This window comes from Ostrinia furnacalis, unplaced genomic scaffold (genome assembly GCF_004193835.3).
Source record: "Ostrinia furnacalis isolate ACB-3 unplaced genomic scaffold, ASM419383v2 OfSCF7032, whole genome shotgun sequence".
NCBI classification, from domain to species: domain Eukaryota; kingdom Metazoa; phylum Arthropoda; class Insecta; order Lepidoptera; family Crambidae; genus Ostrinia; species Ostrinia furnacalis.
This window is the reverse complement of record NW_021137271.1, coordinates 62,999-80,511: the sequence shown is the minus strand read 5'-3', so window position 1 is coordinate 80,511 and position 17,513 is coordinate 62,999. Positions and strand designations below refer to the sequence as shown.

The window sequence follows — 17,513 nt, the reverse complement described above, 5'->3', positions numbered from 1 at the left end:
CTTATTAAGTCAATTTTCGTGAAAGATTAATTCCAAAAGGACCACTAAGTAATAAAGAAATTGCGGATTTAATGTTTCAAGATTCGAGTAGAAGTCAAGTTTCTTTCTATTCAGGTTAATAATTTAAACTACCTTAATACGGGACTAACAATAAAGTCATATCAATCGAGTAAGTTTCAATTTTATTAAAATTAGGTAGGTACATACTCGTATAGGTAGGTACGAATGGTTCTGAAGTGCCTGTCTGGGGACTTTCTACTGTCATAAGAGATTTAACTACCTCTCTCAACTCATAAAAGTCTACCATACAGTCTACAGACAGCCATACGTCTTTGGTGGGCAGCATTATTATTAATGGAACTAAGGACAAAGTTTATTTTCTTTTAAAGACCAGAATAAGCGAATTTCATGGATAATAATGGGATTTTTCACTGAAACACCAATTTCAATGAAATCCAGTGGCAAACGCAAATCAAAATGCCTTTTAATCCAATCCTGCAAGGTCGTACAGGATACTTCCGAAATAAAAGTGGCCATATTTCATCCGATTGTCTATGCGCAATGGCGCGCGGCGCCGGCCAGAGACAAAACGTTTTTATTTTTATACGGCATTGCATCATACGGCTAAGGAACATTTATGTCGCTACCTAGATTCAGAGGAAAGACGTTCGATAAAAAAGAGTGCTATATTTATTTAAACGTAGCAGGAAGGCACTGGATGCAGGCCGCTACCAAGAGGACGATGTGGAAAACCAACCCCATCGTTATCGTTGGGGGAGGCCTACTTATGTTCAGAAGTGGACGTCTTGTGGCAGAAATGATGATGATGATGGAACAGCAATTTTAACTAAGCACAAAAGCAAGTCAAAGACGAAAACGAGAATTAATTTGCATAAACACCAGCAATATGTAGCCTAGCAACAATATAAAATGTGAACTTAGAAGATAATATCGGACTTAAGTACTCTACCTACCTACATTTCCCCAATGAGGATCAGTACTGTTGTAGAAAATTCAATAAAACTAGTATCTACGTTAATCTTTAAGACATAAGAAAGATATATCTTTTTGAATTATCCAAATCGGACCATTACTTACGAAGATATTAAGTAATAAACATAGGCCGTTTTTGCCGCTAAAAGTCAACGTACGCAAGGCCGCGTGACGTCATTATATCCGAATCGAGCGCAGCCGGCGTACTAATGGGATGGAAAATATTTTTTTCCGGCTAAACTATCAGTTTTAGAAAAAAACTTTTAATAACATTTATTCTTCAAAATAAAGTAACCTATCGACCAGTAATTTTTAAAAATAAAAATTGTGAAAAATAAGTATTGCTATGTCCAAAAACCACATTTTCATAGGATTCGATGCAATGCGGAGACGCGGTTGGGGTGAGTGTAACTTAATGATTGTTTGTATTGAACATAATAATACAATTAATACTTATACATTTTTATATTTTACTTGGAAGAAGATATGACTCTAACAACACTTATGTACACTTTATTTGAATAAATCGCCAAATATACCACCGCGGAGACCCCAATCGCGTCTCTGCGTGCCATTGAATCGTATGAGCGTATGGATTTTTTGCGTTATTTTTCACAATTTCCATTTTTAAAAATTACCTATCGATAGCTTACTTTATTCTGATGAATAAATGTCATTACAAGTTTTTCTCTAAAACTGATAATTTGGCTAGAAAAAAATATTTTCTATCCACGCAGTACGCCGGCAGCGTTCGGATCGGATATAATGACGTCATCGTCCCCGCGCCGGGCGGTCAGTGAACTTTTTTAGTAATTTGGCCATAACTTCGTCAATTTTTGTCGTAGAACAAAAATTTTTGCACTGTGTATTAAGGATTTCTTAGCCCTATAAATCTGCATTCACAGCTAAAAATCGAAATGATCCTCATTTCTCGGTCTTTAACTTCACAGGTAACTTTTAAGTAACCTAAAAGGCAGCTAGCCGGTAGCTACCAATTCTGAAGTGCAATTTATTTGTTTTCGAAATAGGTGTAAGACATCGATCTGTAATTTTCTAAGCTTCAAAAGAGTGCACACGAATTCAAAGAGTGTCGTATACCTCCCAAATTTAGTTCCGCGTCCCGCACTAATTAGATAAGTGCACGTCGCTTTCGTTCCTCAATTTGTGCCTATTCCTGGCCTATCTGTTTTCTGTTTACTTTGAAGATGAGGTTTTAAGTTTCTTCTTTGAATTAGCACCTTTATTTAATACACACTTCATTAGTAACTTTCCGCTATGGCCACTTTAATCAGGATTTTAATTTTATTTTCTTGAATTGGAAATAACAGTTTCTTTGTCCAGCAGTGGACGCCATTTGGCTGAAACCAACGAACAACCAACACTTTCTTATGTTGTGCCTTTTCACTGGCCCACATTGTAGCAAGCTTAAAAAGCTTCGGGTTAGGTATTCAAATTACATACATTTAATTGTCTCTACATTGTTTAATATTGAAATGTGTCCATAATAGTGGCCAACTGTGCCAACCAAATTAATTCCAATTCAATTGAATTCTTATTTCCAAACCCCGTTTATGTGACCTAGTTCTTTATCGGAAGTAATTCTTATTCCTTTCATGTTACCGACATACGACGAAAGAAATATTGCCTGAACGAAAACAAATCATAAATAAACATCCAAAATTGCCCTGAAACTTGATAATCTGCCCTAAACACGCCAAAACACTGCCATTCGACATCCACCCTTCTTGCTAAAACAATAACGCTAAGCTTTTTACACAATAATGGTTTATTATTGAGTTGCGTATCGCGTGATCCTTGGATTATTAGCCTTTATTCTTATTGAATGCAAAATCTGATAATAATGGAATAAAGATTTTAGTTATATGGTTTATATGTCGTAAAAGCAAATAAGTATTGTGTGTAGGTAAGTTGAAGAAATTAAACTGGTAAGTGATACCGATTACCGACTGCCCACGATCCCGCCCACATTTTTTGAAACGTGTCCTGCTACGTGGGTTTTTGAAATGTGAATGGGAACGTGATTTTTGAGACCCAAAAGTCAGAATAAATTTCATATTTTCAGCCTTGAATATAACATAATAGGTAAGTATTGCAAATTACAGGATAATGAAATTGCAAAGTTGTGTAAAACTTGTAGGTAAGGTAAACAAGTGAAGACGGAATATACTAACACCTTATTAACAAGAGCTTTAAGATAACATTTTGTGTAGTATAAAGGACAAAATTAAATTTAGAAATACCTATTGTTTTCATTCTAAAGCTCTCCGAAGCTGCGGCTCTGTCCAACAACTATCCGACATGTTTGTAATTTCGCGGCGTAGGCCTTCTAGCGCCATCTATAGGATTCCAAGTCAAAACTCCTTCATAAGTTTTGCAAACCGGTCAGTCTCACAAAAGCAAGCGTCTATCGTCGCGTATCAATACGGTGACAAAAAACACTTTCCGACCATGACCGAACGAACAGAACAAAGAATCTGTATAAAATTCTGTTACAAACTCGAAAAAACGTGTGCCGAAACAATCGAAATGCTACAAAAGGCGTTCGGGGAGGAATGCATGGGGAAAACCCAGATAAAAGAATGGTACAAGCGCTTTAAAAATGGCCGAACATCTGTCGAGAGCGCTGCCCGCTCTGGCCGACCCTCGAAATCGGCTGAAAACGTCAAGCGTGTGCGATTAAAAATGAAGGAAAACCGCAATTTAACTATTAGAGAGCTGGCAAATGAGCTGAGCATCCCGAAAAGCACCGTTTCAGAAATATTGAACAAAAAGAAAATTCCCCACTCTACCAGAAGGACAAAAAGGAAGAAAACTGAGAAAAACAAACAACAAGCCCCCAAAATCGTTCCCGAGAGTAGCAACACTGATGCAGGCTTTCCAAATACGGAAGCGGAAATGGCCAGTGTTGCTAGCCATCAAAGTACAATGCAAGAAGTTATTCATCAAAACCCGCTACATAACCCGACAGATCTGTATTATAATTACCAGAATCAAAATATAATATTATAAAAATAAACTAATATCATTTTCATTATCCAGCGTCTCTAGTCTCTACCCGTGCATATACAGGTTGGAATTTTGTAATGCCACCTGAAGGGAAAGTACTCTTAATACTGTAGATAGAAATTTTTACTCAAAGAAAACATTCCTTTATTTTTGAAAAGAAATAGAACTGCATTCAAAGATTTCCAAAAATTTGCTTGCTACACCCGGGAATCGAACCAACTAAAATATGTTAAAAATTACACCCTGTATTTTTTATGCATCGATAGTTAGGGTTAAGTATAAGGATGAAATCTCTCAAACAAATTTGATAAATCAAATGAAAGGAAAACCATGAAATCTTAGATTATTGTAATTATTTAACTACAGAAAATTGTATGGTATGGGGGTAAATTTTCGAAAATCTTTGAATGCAGTTCTCTTTCTTTTTAAAAATAAAGGAATGTTTTCTTTGAGAAAAATTTTCTATCTTCAGTATTAAGGGTACTTTACATCCAGGTGGCATTACAAAATTCCACCCTGTATACCTACCTACTTTCTATAAAGCCTTGTGTTTGTGTTTTACGCCACAGAGCACGCCACGATTGTCGACTGGTAGAAACTGAGTAAAGCCTTCTATTTTACATTTGTGAGATTTATTTCATGATCGCTTCATGTAGCGAAGTAAATTACGAGAAAAAATATGGCTCCTACGTATACTGGCGTAAGTGAAAAAAGTAAATTTTACAGGAGAGCCATTTTAGTGGCCAGAACCATATTTTTGGGTCATATCTTCTGACCTACTAAAACGAATTTAATGAAATTTCACATTTAGCCTTAACATGTAATGCTTTTGCTACTGCTGTTATCAATTTTTATATTTTTCTTATATATTTTGAGATTTTACGCATTGCCCTTTTACGTCGGCATATTTCTATAATTTCATGTATATTGTTCAACGTAAAGAGACTTAAATGACAACGTAAATATAATATTTTAAGCGATTACTCTCTTTATTTATGCATGTAATTATTTTAATTGTTATCATGTGCTATATCAATAATAAATCAGTTAGAAAAAGTCGTTTAATGTACCGTTTTAAGTTTTAACGCAAATACGCCCATATACTGTGCTCGAGATTTAGTTAGGTCTTTTAACATAATGTGTCATATTTTTAAAAAATATAAATAACTTGAAAAAATCGAATTGCCTAAGGCGGGAATTGAACCCACGATGCCTTAGGCAGTTCGATTTTTTCAAGTTATTTATAATTTTCAAATTAGTTTGAGATGCGACTCTTAACGCTAAAAATTAAATAACTATATAATGTGTCATAATTTATAAATAAAACAATTTGCTAAATATTTTCATGGCTTTATTTAAGATTTGGATTATAAAAAATATATGTTTATGTAAGCAACTACTCGTATAGATTGACGAATCGTATGATTGGGCTTTATACGTGGCGTAGTTTAGCACATACGCCTATTTGCCTAAAATTTTATTTTGTATCTAATGGAAAAAAATTTTTTTTTCTTACTGATGTTATAGATTAGAGCAAAGTGAAATCATTGCTTAAATAATTGGAAAAAGGCGTAAGCGGCAGTTTCGCCCTTATACGTAGGAGCCATCGATATAAGGTTTCAGTTTTTTGCCATTTGGCTACGGAACCCCAACTAGGTGATCACAAAACTGAATTTGTCACGAGATCTTACTGAAGAGAGATTTACAAACATGAAAAGACAAAAATCCTTACTTACATTATTTAGTTGATGAGACATATATTGCATGATGGGCATACAGTTGACATGGGAAAACCAGCAGCTGTTTCATTTATAATTTACAAAACAAAAGCGATTTATTCTTCTTCATGACACGACGAACAAATGGCGCCTGTCGACCTTGAAGAAACTAAACTCATTTATCAAATATTTCGTGACGGTTGGAGCGACACAATTTCATTTTAGCACCTATATTATTAATTATTATACATCTGAATCGATCTAAGCTGGATATTTAACTACTAAGCAAGCAGTAATTAAAAAAAAAAACAGCAGTCTAGCTTTGTCACGCACGGGGCTTCTTTCCCTTCATTACTCAAATGTGTATCAGTCTCATCAAAATCCGTCCAGTAGTTTTTGCGTCAGAGTACAAGAAACACATTTATCTATCCCCAACATCAATATCTTCACATTTATAATATCAGTAAGATAAAATTTAAATTGCGATGGAAATAGTATTCTAAATTAATAAGCCTACCTAGCCTGCCTATAGTCATAGCCTGCATTCATTATTTTGCTTAAAATAATTGTCTACTACTTTTTCCACTACCTATCTAATTACAAAATCTTTCATAGTTATTTAAAAGACTCGTTCAAGTTATATTCATAATAGTTATTCAAGTTACCTTTTCATAATTTTAAAATCTATCATATTGCTCTTATTACGCCAATTCAACCCAGTTGGCCTAGGATGCGCGCCGCGATAAGCGTTTATCACGTCATTTTATCGACTTTACGCGATAAGCCCATACATTTGTCGTCTATAATCGATAAGATTTTATCACGGCGCGCATCCTAGCCCGTCAGTTCAGGCAACAACAAGAGCTGATCTCCCCTGCCCTTATGTGCATGTGGATTGAGTGATCCTTGCTTCAATCTTAACAAAAATCGAGGAAGTTTTACTTAAAATATGTTAAAACATTGCGATGAAGTTTAAAAATTTGTTAAACCTAAGATAAAAATGTTATGGCCAATAAATAGGAGCACTCATACCGCACGCTTTAAGAAAACGTCAACATGTTTATTTCAGAAAATAAAGCCTTTCCACTTCTTTTTATAGTATAGAAAAATTGTTAAGAATATGTTAAAACTATTAACAAATTCAGAAATTCCTTAGTCTCACAAAATAAAAAATCATATGTACCCTAATCAACATTTTCCTTTAGGAATCATCTAAGCCTGATATTTCTTAAATTATGACCTTAATAAAAGCAAAATATATGCCAAATAATTGTTAAAAACAATTAACAATTTTAGATACTATCTCAGTCTGCCTACGAACTACATATGAGCAGATAGAGGTAAAAGTAAGGATCACTCACACGGCATATTGGAGGAAAGAATAAAGGTTAATTTCTTCCTTCAGCTTTTAAGTTTTGTCACACTTATTCTTTAACAAATTCGCTCGTCAGTTTGCACACATTTCCCAACAGAAATAAAACGTATTTATTAATAAAAAGTCATTATTTTGAAGAGCACTCGTACGGCCCGTGTGCGGTGTGAGTGATCCTAAATAATCGTCATAACTTTGGAACGGGAAGTGTAAGGAATTTCTGAATTTGTTAATAGTTTTAACAAATTCTTAACAATTTTTCTATACTATAAAAAGAAGTGGAAAGGCTTTATTTTCTGAAATAAACATGTTGACGTTTTCTTAAAGCGTGCGGTATGAGTGCTCCTATTTATTGGCCATAACATTTTTATCTTAGGTTTAACAAATTTTTAAACTTCATCGCAATGTTTTAACATATTTTAAGTAAAACTTCCTCGATTTTTGTTAAGATTGAAGCAAGGATCACTCAATCCACATGGACATCTGCCCTTTTGTCCCTATGTCTGAGAGTCCTCCACCTGGACATGAGCTCCCCTGGCTTACCTGGAAGTCTTTAAATAGACTTCGTACGCAGGTTGGCCGTAGTAAGGACAATCTGGCCAGGTGGGGATTCTTGGATGGCTTGAACATGGAGTGCAGGTGCGGTTTTGTTCCCCAGTCGATGAGGCACCTGATGTCATGCCCTGAGTGCCCAAGCAACTGCACTCAGGAGGATTTGATGAGTGCTACTGACAACGCCACTCTTGTGGCGGAGTTTTGGGCTGACACTGTGTAGGTTTTGTTGTCGACACGAAAAGAAGAAGAAGTTCAGGCAACAATTTCAAATAAAAGACATAAATAAATCAAAATAAAGTTTATTGGCAGCTGTGCCTACGCGTCGGCGATGGTGACTTCCACCTCTACGCCGGGCTCGATATTGATGGACGTGATCTGCTTCACGATCTCAGACGGGGAGTGCAGGTCGATGACCCTCTTGTGGATCCTCATTTGGAACCTGTCCCAGGTCTTGGAACCCTCACCGCAAGGGGTTTTACGCGTGGTGATGCGGAGGATCTTTGTTGGCATGCGGACGGGTCCCTGGAATGAAGATGGAGCAGAATTAGTTTTGGCTAACTTGGTTCAATATAGGAACCCAAAAAGAAGTAAAAATAACATGTATAAAGTACGGCCAACGAGAAGCGATACAAAATGTAACCCTGGTACTTTATTCGTTGGATGTAGGATGTAGGCCCGGGGTATTGTGGGTCTGAAGTGAAATGTTTATAGACACACAAATTAAAACTTTTAGGTAGGTTTTGATTTATTTATAACAATTAAATTATTAAGTATTTTACAGTCTACTACTAGTTTTACAGTCGATGGTAGCACAGCACTATTTGTTGGTGGTGCAAGAGGGATTTAAAAATACCCTTTGCACCACCAGTGGTGCAGGCCGGTGGTGCAAAGGGTACACAAGGGTCATGTCTAGCACATAACTGAGCAGTGCCTGAGGTGTGTGGAGTGGCACAGGAGAGGAGTGATATATCACGTGACAGAGCATACAAGTCTGAAGTGCATCGGAAGTCTTGCTGACATTTGATGTCACCAAAACACCCTCTCGTACTACTCCGATACGTTAGGGACTGACTCAGTTAGTGTGCTAGACCTGTAGATTAACCACAGAGCATGTAATTCCATGCTCTGTGAGATTAAGGCCCAGAACAGATGGTGAAACGCAACTGCACCGAAACTGCAACTGCTAGTTACTTTTGAGTTGCATCTAAGTTTCTGCCATAGCGTCCATTGAGAGACCACACATGACGCGACCAGTTTGAAACTTTCAGTTTGAGTTTCATTCATCAGCATCATCACAAAGTTGCAGTTTCGTTGCAGTTGCGTTTCATCGTCTCTTCTGGGCCTAAGTTGTTGGCTTTATGAATTTGGTCTGTCTTTTGTTTAAATAATAAACAATACATAAACGACAGGGTTTAAATTGTAACTCTCCTATGAGCAGAGTCAGCAATGGAAGACAAACACTGCACTTTGAAGAGTATTGATGTTGCGCTGGTTTGTGAACACTATGGCACAGAACACATAGTGTCTTCATCTGGGCGCTATATGCCTAACTACAGAGTAGTATTAAGGCAGTAGTATACCTTTTAAGTCTTTGTATGAGGACATGTACAGATGACAAAACATCAAACATTGTTGCATCTTAGATAGTTGATACAAATACCATTTAGCACCAAAAACATCTGTCTGAAGTGTGGTCAACTGAAGGTTATTAGGTTTGGACTTTAACATGGAAAGTTCCTTCCTTTATCTCTATCAAAGATTAGTTAACTAATCCTCTAATACAAATGTTGAGTAACTCTAAGGTTATTTGTCATTAAACAGTAGTAATGAATAAGGAACTAATAGGTTCATATTTTTGTAATATTCACCTTAACACGCAGCTTCTGTTTCTTGGCTCCGTTGATGAGGTCAGCGCAGACCTTCTCGAGCGAGCGGACGTTGCGGGACGTGAGCGTGATACGGATGCGGTGGATGGGGGAGACTTCAGCCTGGGGCTTCTCGATGTCCTTGCCTGCTACGACGGCGGCTGCCTGGAATTACATAGTTATTATTTTATTTATTGTTAGCTATTGATAGAAGTATTGTAGACAGTCTTTGTGGCTATTAGACTAGTAGTTTGCGGTCAGAACTACAAAATATTGTGGTTTCAAGTTAGGTATGTGGTATTTATTACTAAGTTGTTATCATCTCTCTAGGATGGATACCATAGCGATTTGTTTAAGTCCAATGGTATTAAACACATTGAAAGTCCACTTAAGGGACACATTGATTGTTTATTGTGCATTAAAAGCGTAAAAAGCCTCCAGTTCACTTGATAAAGAAGGATTCGAGCTTAAAATGTATTAGAGGCGTACCACCAATAATACCTTTATGGTCAACAAAAGGCATGAGAATATAATATAATTAATGATTTTAATTAGACAATAACTATTGAAAGAGATGATAAATAGAAGTTTGCGGACCACACGTGTGCGAAGCTAACCTCAAAATTTCAATGAATCACAACTCAGCCAAAAACTTAATAAATGTCGAAATTCATATTTCTGTCGATAAAATTGGATTTACTTACCATGTTGATGCGATTTCCCGGTCGAGATAAACAACTTTTCGACTAAAAATTGCTCAGCGCTGAACCGGAGAACAGCTTGCTTGACAAATGTCACGAAAAGAAGAGAGAATTCATACCATAGACAAAAATAAACAAATTTTAATGAAAAAACTGAAGTTGTAATGTAATCACTAACGCCACCTACAACTCCTACAAGTTTAGGATTCCGTGGCGGGTAGCTGAACCGATAGGACGGAAAACATGGTCGATCTGTTTTAATTTATTATTTAATGGACTTTAGTAAACAAATCTGGTGTTATTTTATGTTCTAAAGTGCAGTGAAGTGATAAATTTATAAAAACATTGAAACACTTTGAATTGTAGCGCGAATCGAGTGTCAAGCGAGTTCACAGCGAGTTGTTGTGGGATCAAATCGCTTTGGACCCAACGCGATGGGCGTCTTGAAACCTGGCTACGTGAGTACTTTTTGTTTCCATTGAATACAAAAAAACAATAGAACTAAAACACCTATGTTCTTTTGTTCGTGTTAAACATCAATTTCCACGTGATATTGGCATAAATAAACGACTTGTCCACGAAGGCGAGCGAGCTCACTCACTCGCTTTCGTGATTTAAAGAAGTTATACTCGTAATAATATTATGCTATCTGAGCATTCGCTTCCACCTTCGGCCTGATCATCAGGTGAGATACAGGCCAAGAGCTTCCTCGTTGAATCAGTGTGAATAGTTAATAAAAATCACTTGAACGGTAGGTATCATTTAATAATATAAATTAAAGTACTAAAATTAAAATAAAACATTATTTTAACGACGGGGCCAGTAGTGTTGGTAAAGCATAGCTAGATTATCATTTATCACATATCACCCTCCATGTCCCCCAATGCATTCACATAATTCAGATAAAGTTGTTTAGATATTTCTGGCTTACTAATCATATAAATTATACAACGGGCAAAAATGATGTATGTAATTTAAATCAGACGTTGTTCAGCATTAAATTCTTCACTTGCTTGTCGAACTTCCTGAAAATAAAAGATGAATAAAATTAAAATTATCAATAAAGAATTAATTTTATCTCGGACAGCTTACATTCATAAAGAACACAAGTTTTAATAGGTCATTATTTTATAGGAAAGTGTTCTTTTATTAGTAGCAAATTGGTTTAGAAGCATACTTCATTTTACTATTTTTACTTACTGGGAAGAGATGGGGTCTCCTGGTAGATGGAAAGGATTACAAATGGCGTCGGCATACAACGCGTGCAGTCGTCGCAGTGCTGTGCGGACTTCTGCGTCGCGGATATTGCTGCCGCTGGGTGACGTAGAGCTCGTTACAAGCACCAGCTTGATGCGCGTGTTGGTCACATAGCCGTAACTGGAATGTTTTTAAAGCATAGGTATATTTTTTCGTAATAAAAGACTTAGCTGTCTAATGTTCTTTTTGGTCAATCATAGTAAGAGTAGGCGCACACTGTGGTGTCTTAAATAAAACACTGATATATGTTCACTGTGTAAGCTAGTGCAAGCACTGACGTCCGTCCCGTGTGGCGGCCCGACTACGACTGACCCCCCACCGCGCCGTACTAGTCAGTGTTGCCATAGCGCACACTCTTTATTTGTGTAGTAGTACACCACACACACCGTTGATTTTTTGGCCGATAGTTGTGCCCGATTTTAATTTGTATGAAGAATCGGACAAATCGAATCGGCGTAGTGTGCACACTCCCATTCATGCCCATACTGATCAACTGCCCGACTAAACTATCGGCCGACGAAAAATCAACGGTGTGCGCCTACTTTAAGTGGAACTGAAAGAGAAAGTTAGTGCCTGCTTAATTACAGTCATGTTAAAAATAGTTAACGTACATTTTATGCGTATCAGTAGAGTACAAAAGTCCCAAATACAGGTCTCTCATATCAGTGCGGGCTGCATTCGCGTTGGCGCCAGCAGCGCCATTGCTGCTGGTGGTAAGACGCTCCTCCAATGCATCAAGGGCGGTGTGGACCAACCATTGTCGTGATAGCTCGTTGTCTGACCCGGAATCATTGCCGATACCGCCTATGTATAACGGGGAGTTCTGGAAAAAATATCGACTTCATTACTAATTTCGTATTGTGTAGTAGAATGCCAAAAGCACCTAATCCTATGGACTTTTTTTAACTGCGTAGTCGGACTAGAGATGGGTAGTGGGTAAAAACCCATTTCACCCGATTGGGTTAAAACTGGGTGATTTGGGTAAGAACCCGGTTTTTACCCATTATCACCCATTCTGGTGGGTGAAAACAAAAATAGCGTTTTTTTTAAAGTGAGAAGTGGTATTTGTTGCTAAGGGGGCGTTCTAGTGTTACGTAATGCAATCAGGGGGGAGAGGATGTCTTGAAAAACGTTACAATGCGTTACAGTGGCGGAAGGGCGGTTCGACTTCAAGTTTTTAAGCAGAAGTACTTTGTAGTTGGTGTTGTTATTTGTAACTTTATACCGTAATGTCATCAAAGAGAGAGTTTGACATCTTTGGAATCCCCCCCCCCCCTCCATGTCCTTGCCATGATCACAAATTATTGTGTTCCTACTAAATTTCTTCTAAATCGGTTCAACGATTCTTGAAATAACACCATTTTATAAAATAATTGGTCACATCATCATAACGTGATCAATTTTACGATTTGGCCACGATATAAATGCATATTGTGTCCGACCGAATGTTCGGTTTCGGTTTCGTTTTCGGTTGAGTTTCGGTAAAAACACGAGTTTCGGTTTAGTTTCGTTTTCGGCGGCAAACTTGCCGAAACTACGACCGAAACCGAATATGCATTCGGGAGTTTCCGCGCTGTTATCGGTCATGTTCGGCGCGTTGAATGAGTGAATGAATCCGATCCCTCATTAAAAAAAAAATTCGAGTGATTTATTTTGAATTTGGTAAGTTTTATCTCGTTTTATGTCGTTATAACATAAGAGCAGGTAGTAAACATAAAAAAAAATATTCAATATGACTAATAAAAGTATAATCAAGTTTAATCTAACCTATACCTACCTTTTTTTTGGTTCGCAAATGCTATACGTAAACAAACATTAGTTAGGTAGTTAGTAATGACTATAGTGCATTTCATGGTGATAATATTATGGATTCAGAGTTTCAAAGTTCATTTAAGTATTTATCACCAAGGTATCCAAGTGGCAAGTACAGTAGATACTAACTTACGTACTACCAATTTTGTTTTGAGAAATTATTAAGGTAAAGACCCGACCATGGGAGGGGTTATGTAGATGTTGTCGTCCTGAATATTGCGAGTAATTAAAAAAAATCTAGACTATAAATCCTTCTTTTTCTTTTTTAATACATTATTTGATACCTTTTAGAGTAAAAAGGCGCTTTTGTTTGTTTCAGCCTTAAGACGTCCACTGCTGGACAAAGGCCTCCCCCAAGGATTTCCACGATGACCGATCCTGCGCCGCTCGCATCCAGGCACCTCCCGCGACCTTCACCAGATCGTCGGTCCACTAGTGGGAGGCCTGCCCACGCTACGTCTTCCGGCTACTGGTCGCCACTCAAGAACTTTCCTGCCCCAGCGGCCATCAGCTCTACGAGCTATGTGCCCCGCCCACTGTCATTTTATTTTAGCGATTCGAAAAGGCGCTTTATAAGTTCAATTTTAATGCAATTGAAAGAGAAAACAATAAAGACTGACTGATTATAATAACTTTTTCTTTATTTTTCCCTCAAAATATGAGCCTTGTAAGGAAGTTTCGGTTTCGGTTTCGGTTTCGGCCGAAATAGACACCGTTGCCGAAATTCGTTTTCGGTTTCGGTTTCGGTCGTAAAACTAGTTTCGGTCGGACACTGCATATTAGTGTTAAATTTGACTTATTACTTATTAATCAATAAACTTAAATGAGAAAAATTCAATAAAAATAAAGAAAAGATACCAATTGAAATAATTATAAAATTATTTGTTTTCACCCGGTGTAAACACCCACGGGTGGAATGAAACGGGTTTTTACCCTCATGTGGGTTTTTACCCGGGTGGAAACCCATCTCTAAGTCGGACTGACAAAGTGCTTTCTGTCTCGCTTGCAAACATTTAACAACATGAACATGGTTGGCTGGTAACTACTGTATTTGACATTTGAACTTCAATGTGTTGTTTGTTTTCTGTATTCAAATTTTACATAGGTGTGAGGATATGTTCGCCTCAACTTTCTTTGAGCGACCTATTTGTAACACTAGCGCCATCTATGTGTTACATTTTTCTGCATGCATGTTATTTTTTTATTACAACGTAATAAAAAGGTCTAATATTTCATTATTCACGTAGTGAAATATAATTTTATTTTAAAGTTTCTGAAAATCGTCCTAAAACTTATTTTTATAAGAAAGCCGATTTTAAAAAATTTTTTTACAAAATCTACACCGCCCCTTAAAATCGATCTTTCTCATTGGTGTCTGTCTATGGTGGTCTATGGTTCATGAATGACACCAAAACAAAGTGACGTGTAAAATTTACTGATTTTCCAAAAATAGATCAAGACTGTGTTTGAAAATGTTCTTAGAGGTGATTTTTGGTGAAATAAATAAGTTAAAATGTGTTTAGGTACTTAAAATGACTGAAAAACTTACATCTTTGCCAATAACTGCGACACAAACAGCCATCGTTGCTCTATGTTGACGGGAAGTAAATTGGTGCTGCCAACAGCTTACAACTAACATTACATACAAGGCGGGAAACTTTGAAAAACTTTATTGGCGTACATACGTGTGCATGACAATAATTTTATTGATTATTTAATACCATCGGACGCGGACGTCTGCGTGAAGTTGCATCATAGGTGATTTAGGGCAATGTGTTGATTGATCGATTTGTGGTCCAGAATCCAGATTTTAAAATGGCAGGTAACGATGAAGACATTCACCACTTTTACGAGACGAACGAACGCGGCGAGCGTGTCATGGTGCGCTCGACGGCTTCCGAGCAAGCTATTTACATACGTTTCGTAAATAGCGTGTCGCGCCCGGTAGACATCTGGTGGATCGATTTCCAAGGCCTCCGTCGTCATTATGTGCGGATGCAGCCACGCACATATTTCAACGTGGACACCTACGTCACTCATCCCTGGGAGTTCACCGATCCGACGACTAACGAGAACTACGTAATCCACAACAAGAGGTTCTTCAGAGCTCCCAGCTGCCTGGCGGGGGTGCAGCACCGGACCAACTGGTTTGTTTGCGTCCAGGTAAGGTCCCTACGGAAAACTGCTCTATTGTTTTTGGCTCAGCACTTAAAATGTCCTACGCGGGTGCCCGCCCTTGGCTTGCCCCGCGAGCTGTCCCGAGACTTAGAGGGCCTCATCTTAGCTATTCAGAACACACCGCCTCCGCCGCAGCGCTCCTGATATATGGTTTTGGATACAAATGGGCGGACGGCAGTACTTATTAGTTTTATATCTGTGGCGGGGGCCTTTCTGGTTTGTTTAGTCAGTAAGATATGGTTTGAATTATGTGCTTAAGATCATTTTGTGGATTGAGTTCATTTCTGATAGTAGCCTATCCAAAAGCGAAACTAAGTAACTGATATTATAAATATCTTTCTGTTCCTATCTTACTACTATTAACATTATAAATTACATTAAGTGCTGCCTTTTTAATTCGTGATTTAAACCAAAAATCAATAAGTTTAAGTCCTTTCTTTAAACAACATTTAATTAGTGTACATATTTTTTATCGAAGTCCCTTAAATTGTATAAATTAAGGGCGAACTATAATTTTAGCGTAATCTTAAGACACTTATGTCTTGACTTGTTGCAATATGCTCAATGTTATCTAGCGGATTATCTTCTGTGGTTAATTTGTAATTTAATGTTTTTTTTAATTTTATTTATTACTTCCCCATTTGCAGTAAGACCACAGGTAAGACATATTTTATTTCTAATTAATTGTTAAGTTAATAAATTAATGATTTAATTTCAAATGTGATAATGGCAAGATGGCTTGTTAATGCATAGAATGATTAATAACAGCTAAAATAAAATTGTAATTATTACAAAAACATTTCTAAAATGTACGTAAAACCAAAGGTTTTGCTTTTACCTATTTTGCTTCTCAATCTTAGGGGATTAAAAGGGTACCTTCGAATAAGTCCAAATTATGATGGAAAAACAATTGTTTTCCAATTTTGAAGCAAAGCAGAACCAATTTATGGTAGGTACCTAATCGAAAAAATTATCAAAGATAAGAATTTAATGACAAGCTTTAAGGGAGTAAACGCCTAAAAATGGGGCACTCCTAAAAACGAGCTTGGGAATGGATAATATTTGGAATTGTTTCGTATGTAAGGGGTAACATCTGAGACTGAATTGCTAAGGATATTTAGATAATCATCGTTTTGAGCGATACGTTACAAAATTGTTATGCATAATTGATAAAAGTTCTTGAAGTATTGACGTGCATGCACACTTCTATTAGTTCAGGTGCAAAACTTTGCGCCAGGAACTGGCAAAAATATCTTTTATTTTCTTTAAAAGTAAATCGACTGATTATGGACGTAAAATTTTTGAGAATAAGTCCATGATTATTTCAAGTTTTAGATAGATAGAACAAAAGGAAAGAAATAGGCCCAGAACACACGGTGAAACGCAACTGAAACGAAACTGTTTCGTTGCGTTTCACCGTGTGTTCTGGGCCATAATTAGGTGCACTAGAGATTGCACTAATTATTAGGCGGTGCTATGAAGCGATGTTTGTCTCTTCTCTTTGAATATTTGGATTTGGTGTGGAACTGACTTGTGAATCTTGTGATCAAGAAGATATCGAATCAAAATTTTTATAAAAATCTATTGTATATCCCATAAATGTTATTTAGACTTTGTGATGGATTAAGTTAATTAAAAATAAATTACATATAAATTAAAAATTACATACTGTCAACATACATTTAATTATGTACGATAGTTTTATTGTGACTCTTATAATTTAATCTGTGATGTAGGTACATAACTTTAGATGGAATGTACGAGTATACAATGTACTGTGCTAAGAAAAAGATGGTTGCATTTATATAATTATTTGTATTTTGTATAGTTATTTTATTTTTATAACTTGAAATCCAATTAAATGTTAAATTAATCTGTTAGGTAATGAATGTTGATTATTAATTATAATTAATTATACCAACAAAATTAGGTAATAAGCCAAATATAAACGCACTAGGCCTACACTTTTTCTACTACTAAATGTTTCCCAATTTCTACTTCACTAATTGACAATTAAATTCATATTTTGGTACCT

General features: G+C 36.7%; 3 protein-coding genes across 3 annotated transcripts; 1 reads left to right on the top strand and 2 right to left on the bottom strand.

The window, feature by feature from the left end:
• Nucleotides 1–7,948: 7,948 nt before the first annotated feature.
• Nucleotides 7,949–10,353, bottom strand: RpS20 (ribosomal protein S20). The gene is made up of 3 exons (XM_028318913.1): nucleotides 10,235–10,353; nucleotides 9,534–9,695; nucleotides 7,949–8,187 (listed from the first exon to the last, which is right to left on the bottom strand). The coding sequence occupies exons 1-3, from the start codon at nucleotides 10,235–10,237 to the stop codon at nucleotides 7,981–7,983; spliced, it is 372 nt and encodes a 123-aa protein (XP_028174714.1). The 5' UTR covers nucleotides 10,238–10,353; the 3' UTR covers nucleotides 7,949–7,980.
• Nucleotides 10,354–10,978: 625 nt separating this feature from the next.
• Nucleotides 10,979–16,075, bottom strand: LOC114363230 (trafficking protein particle complex subunit 2-like protein). Its single transcript, XM_028318897.1, has 4 exons — nucleotides 14,850–16,075; nucleotides 12,100–12,311; nucleotides 11,432–11,608; nucleotides 10,979–11,256 (listed from the first exon to the last, which is right to left on the bottom strand). Exons 1-4 carry the CDS (start codon nucleotides 14,937–14,939, stop codon nucleotides 11,211–11,213), a joined length of 525 nt encoding a protein of 174 aa, XP_028174698.1. The 5' UTR covers nucleotides 14,940–16,075; the 3' UTR covers nucleotides 10,979–11,210.
• On the top strand, nucleotides 15,101–16,633 carry Vhl (von Hippel-Lindau protein). The gene has a single exon (XM_028318896.1). The coding sequence runs from the start codon at nucleotides 15,116–15,118 to the stop codon at nucleotides 15,620–15,622; it is 507 nt and encodes a 168-aa protein (XP_028174697.1). The 5' UTR covers nucleotides 15,101–15,115; the 3' UTR covers nucleotides 15,623–16,633.
• Nucleotides 16,634–17,513: the final 880 nt, after the last annotated feature.

What these genes read in the sequence shown, in the direction of transcription:
- RpS20 (XM_028318913.1), bottom strand. An exon ending in AACAGAAGCTGCGTGTTAAG is followed by an intron (nt 8,188 to 9,533) that starts GTGAATATTACA and finishes TCTTCATTCCAG; the next exon opens with GGACCCGTCCGCATGCCAAC.
- LOC114363230 (XM_028318897.1), bottom strand. Translation starts at nt 14,939, where the DNA reads ATGTTAGTTGTAAGCTGTTGGCAGCACCAATTTACTTCCCGTCAACAT. An exon ending in TCGCAGTTATTGGCAAAGAT is followed by an intron (nt 12,312 to 14,849) that starts GTAAGTTTTTCA and finishes TATTTTTTCCAG; the next exon opens with AACTCCCCGTTATACATAGG. An exon ending in GGAGACCCCATCTCTTCCCA is followed by an intron (nt 11,257 to 11,431) that starts GTAAGTAAAAAT and finishes TTTTATTTTCAG; the next exon opens with GAAGTTCGACAAGCAAGTGA.
- Vhl (XM_028318896.1), top strand. Translation starts at nt 15,116, where the DNA reads ATGGCAGGTAACGATGAAGACATTCACCACTTTTACGAGACGAACGAA.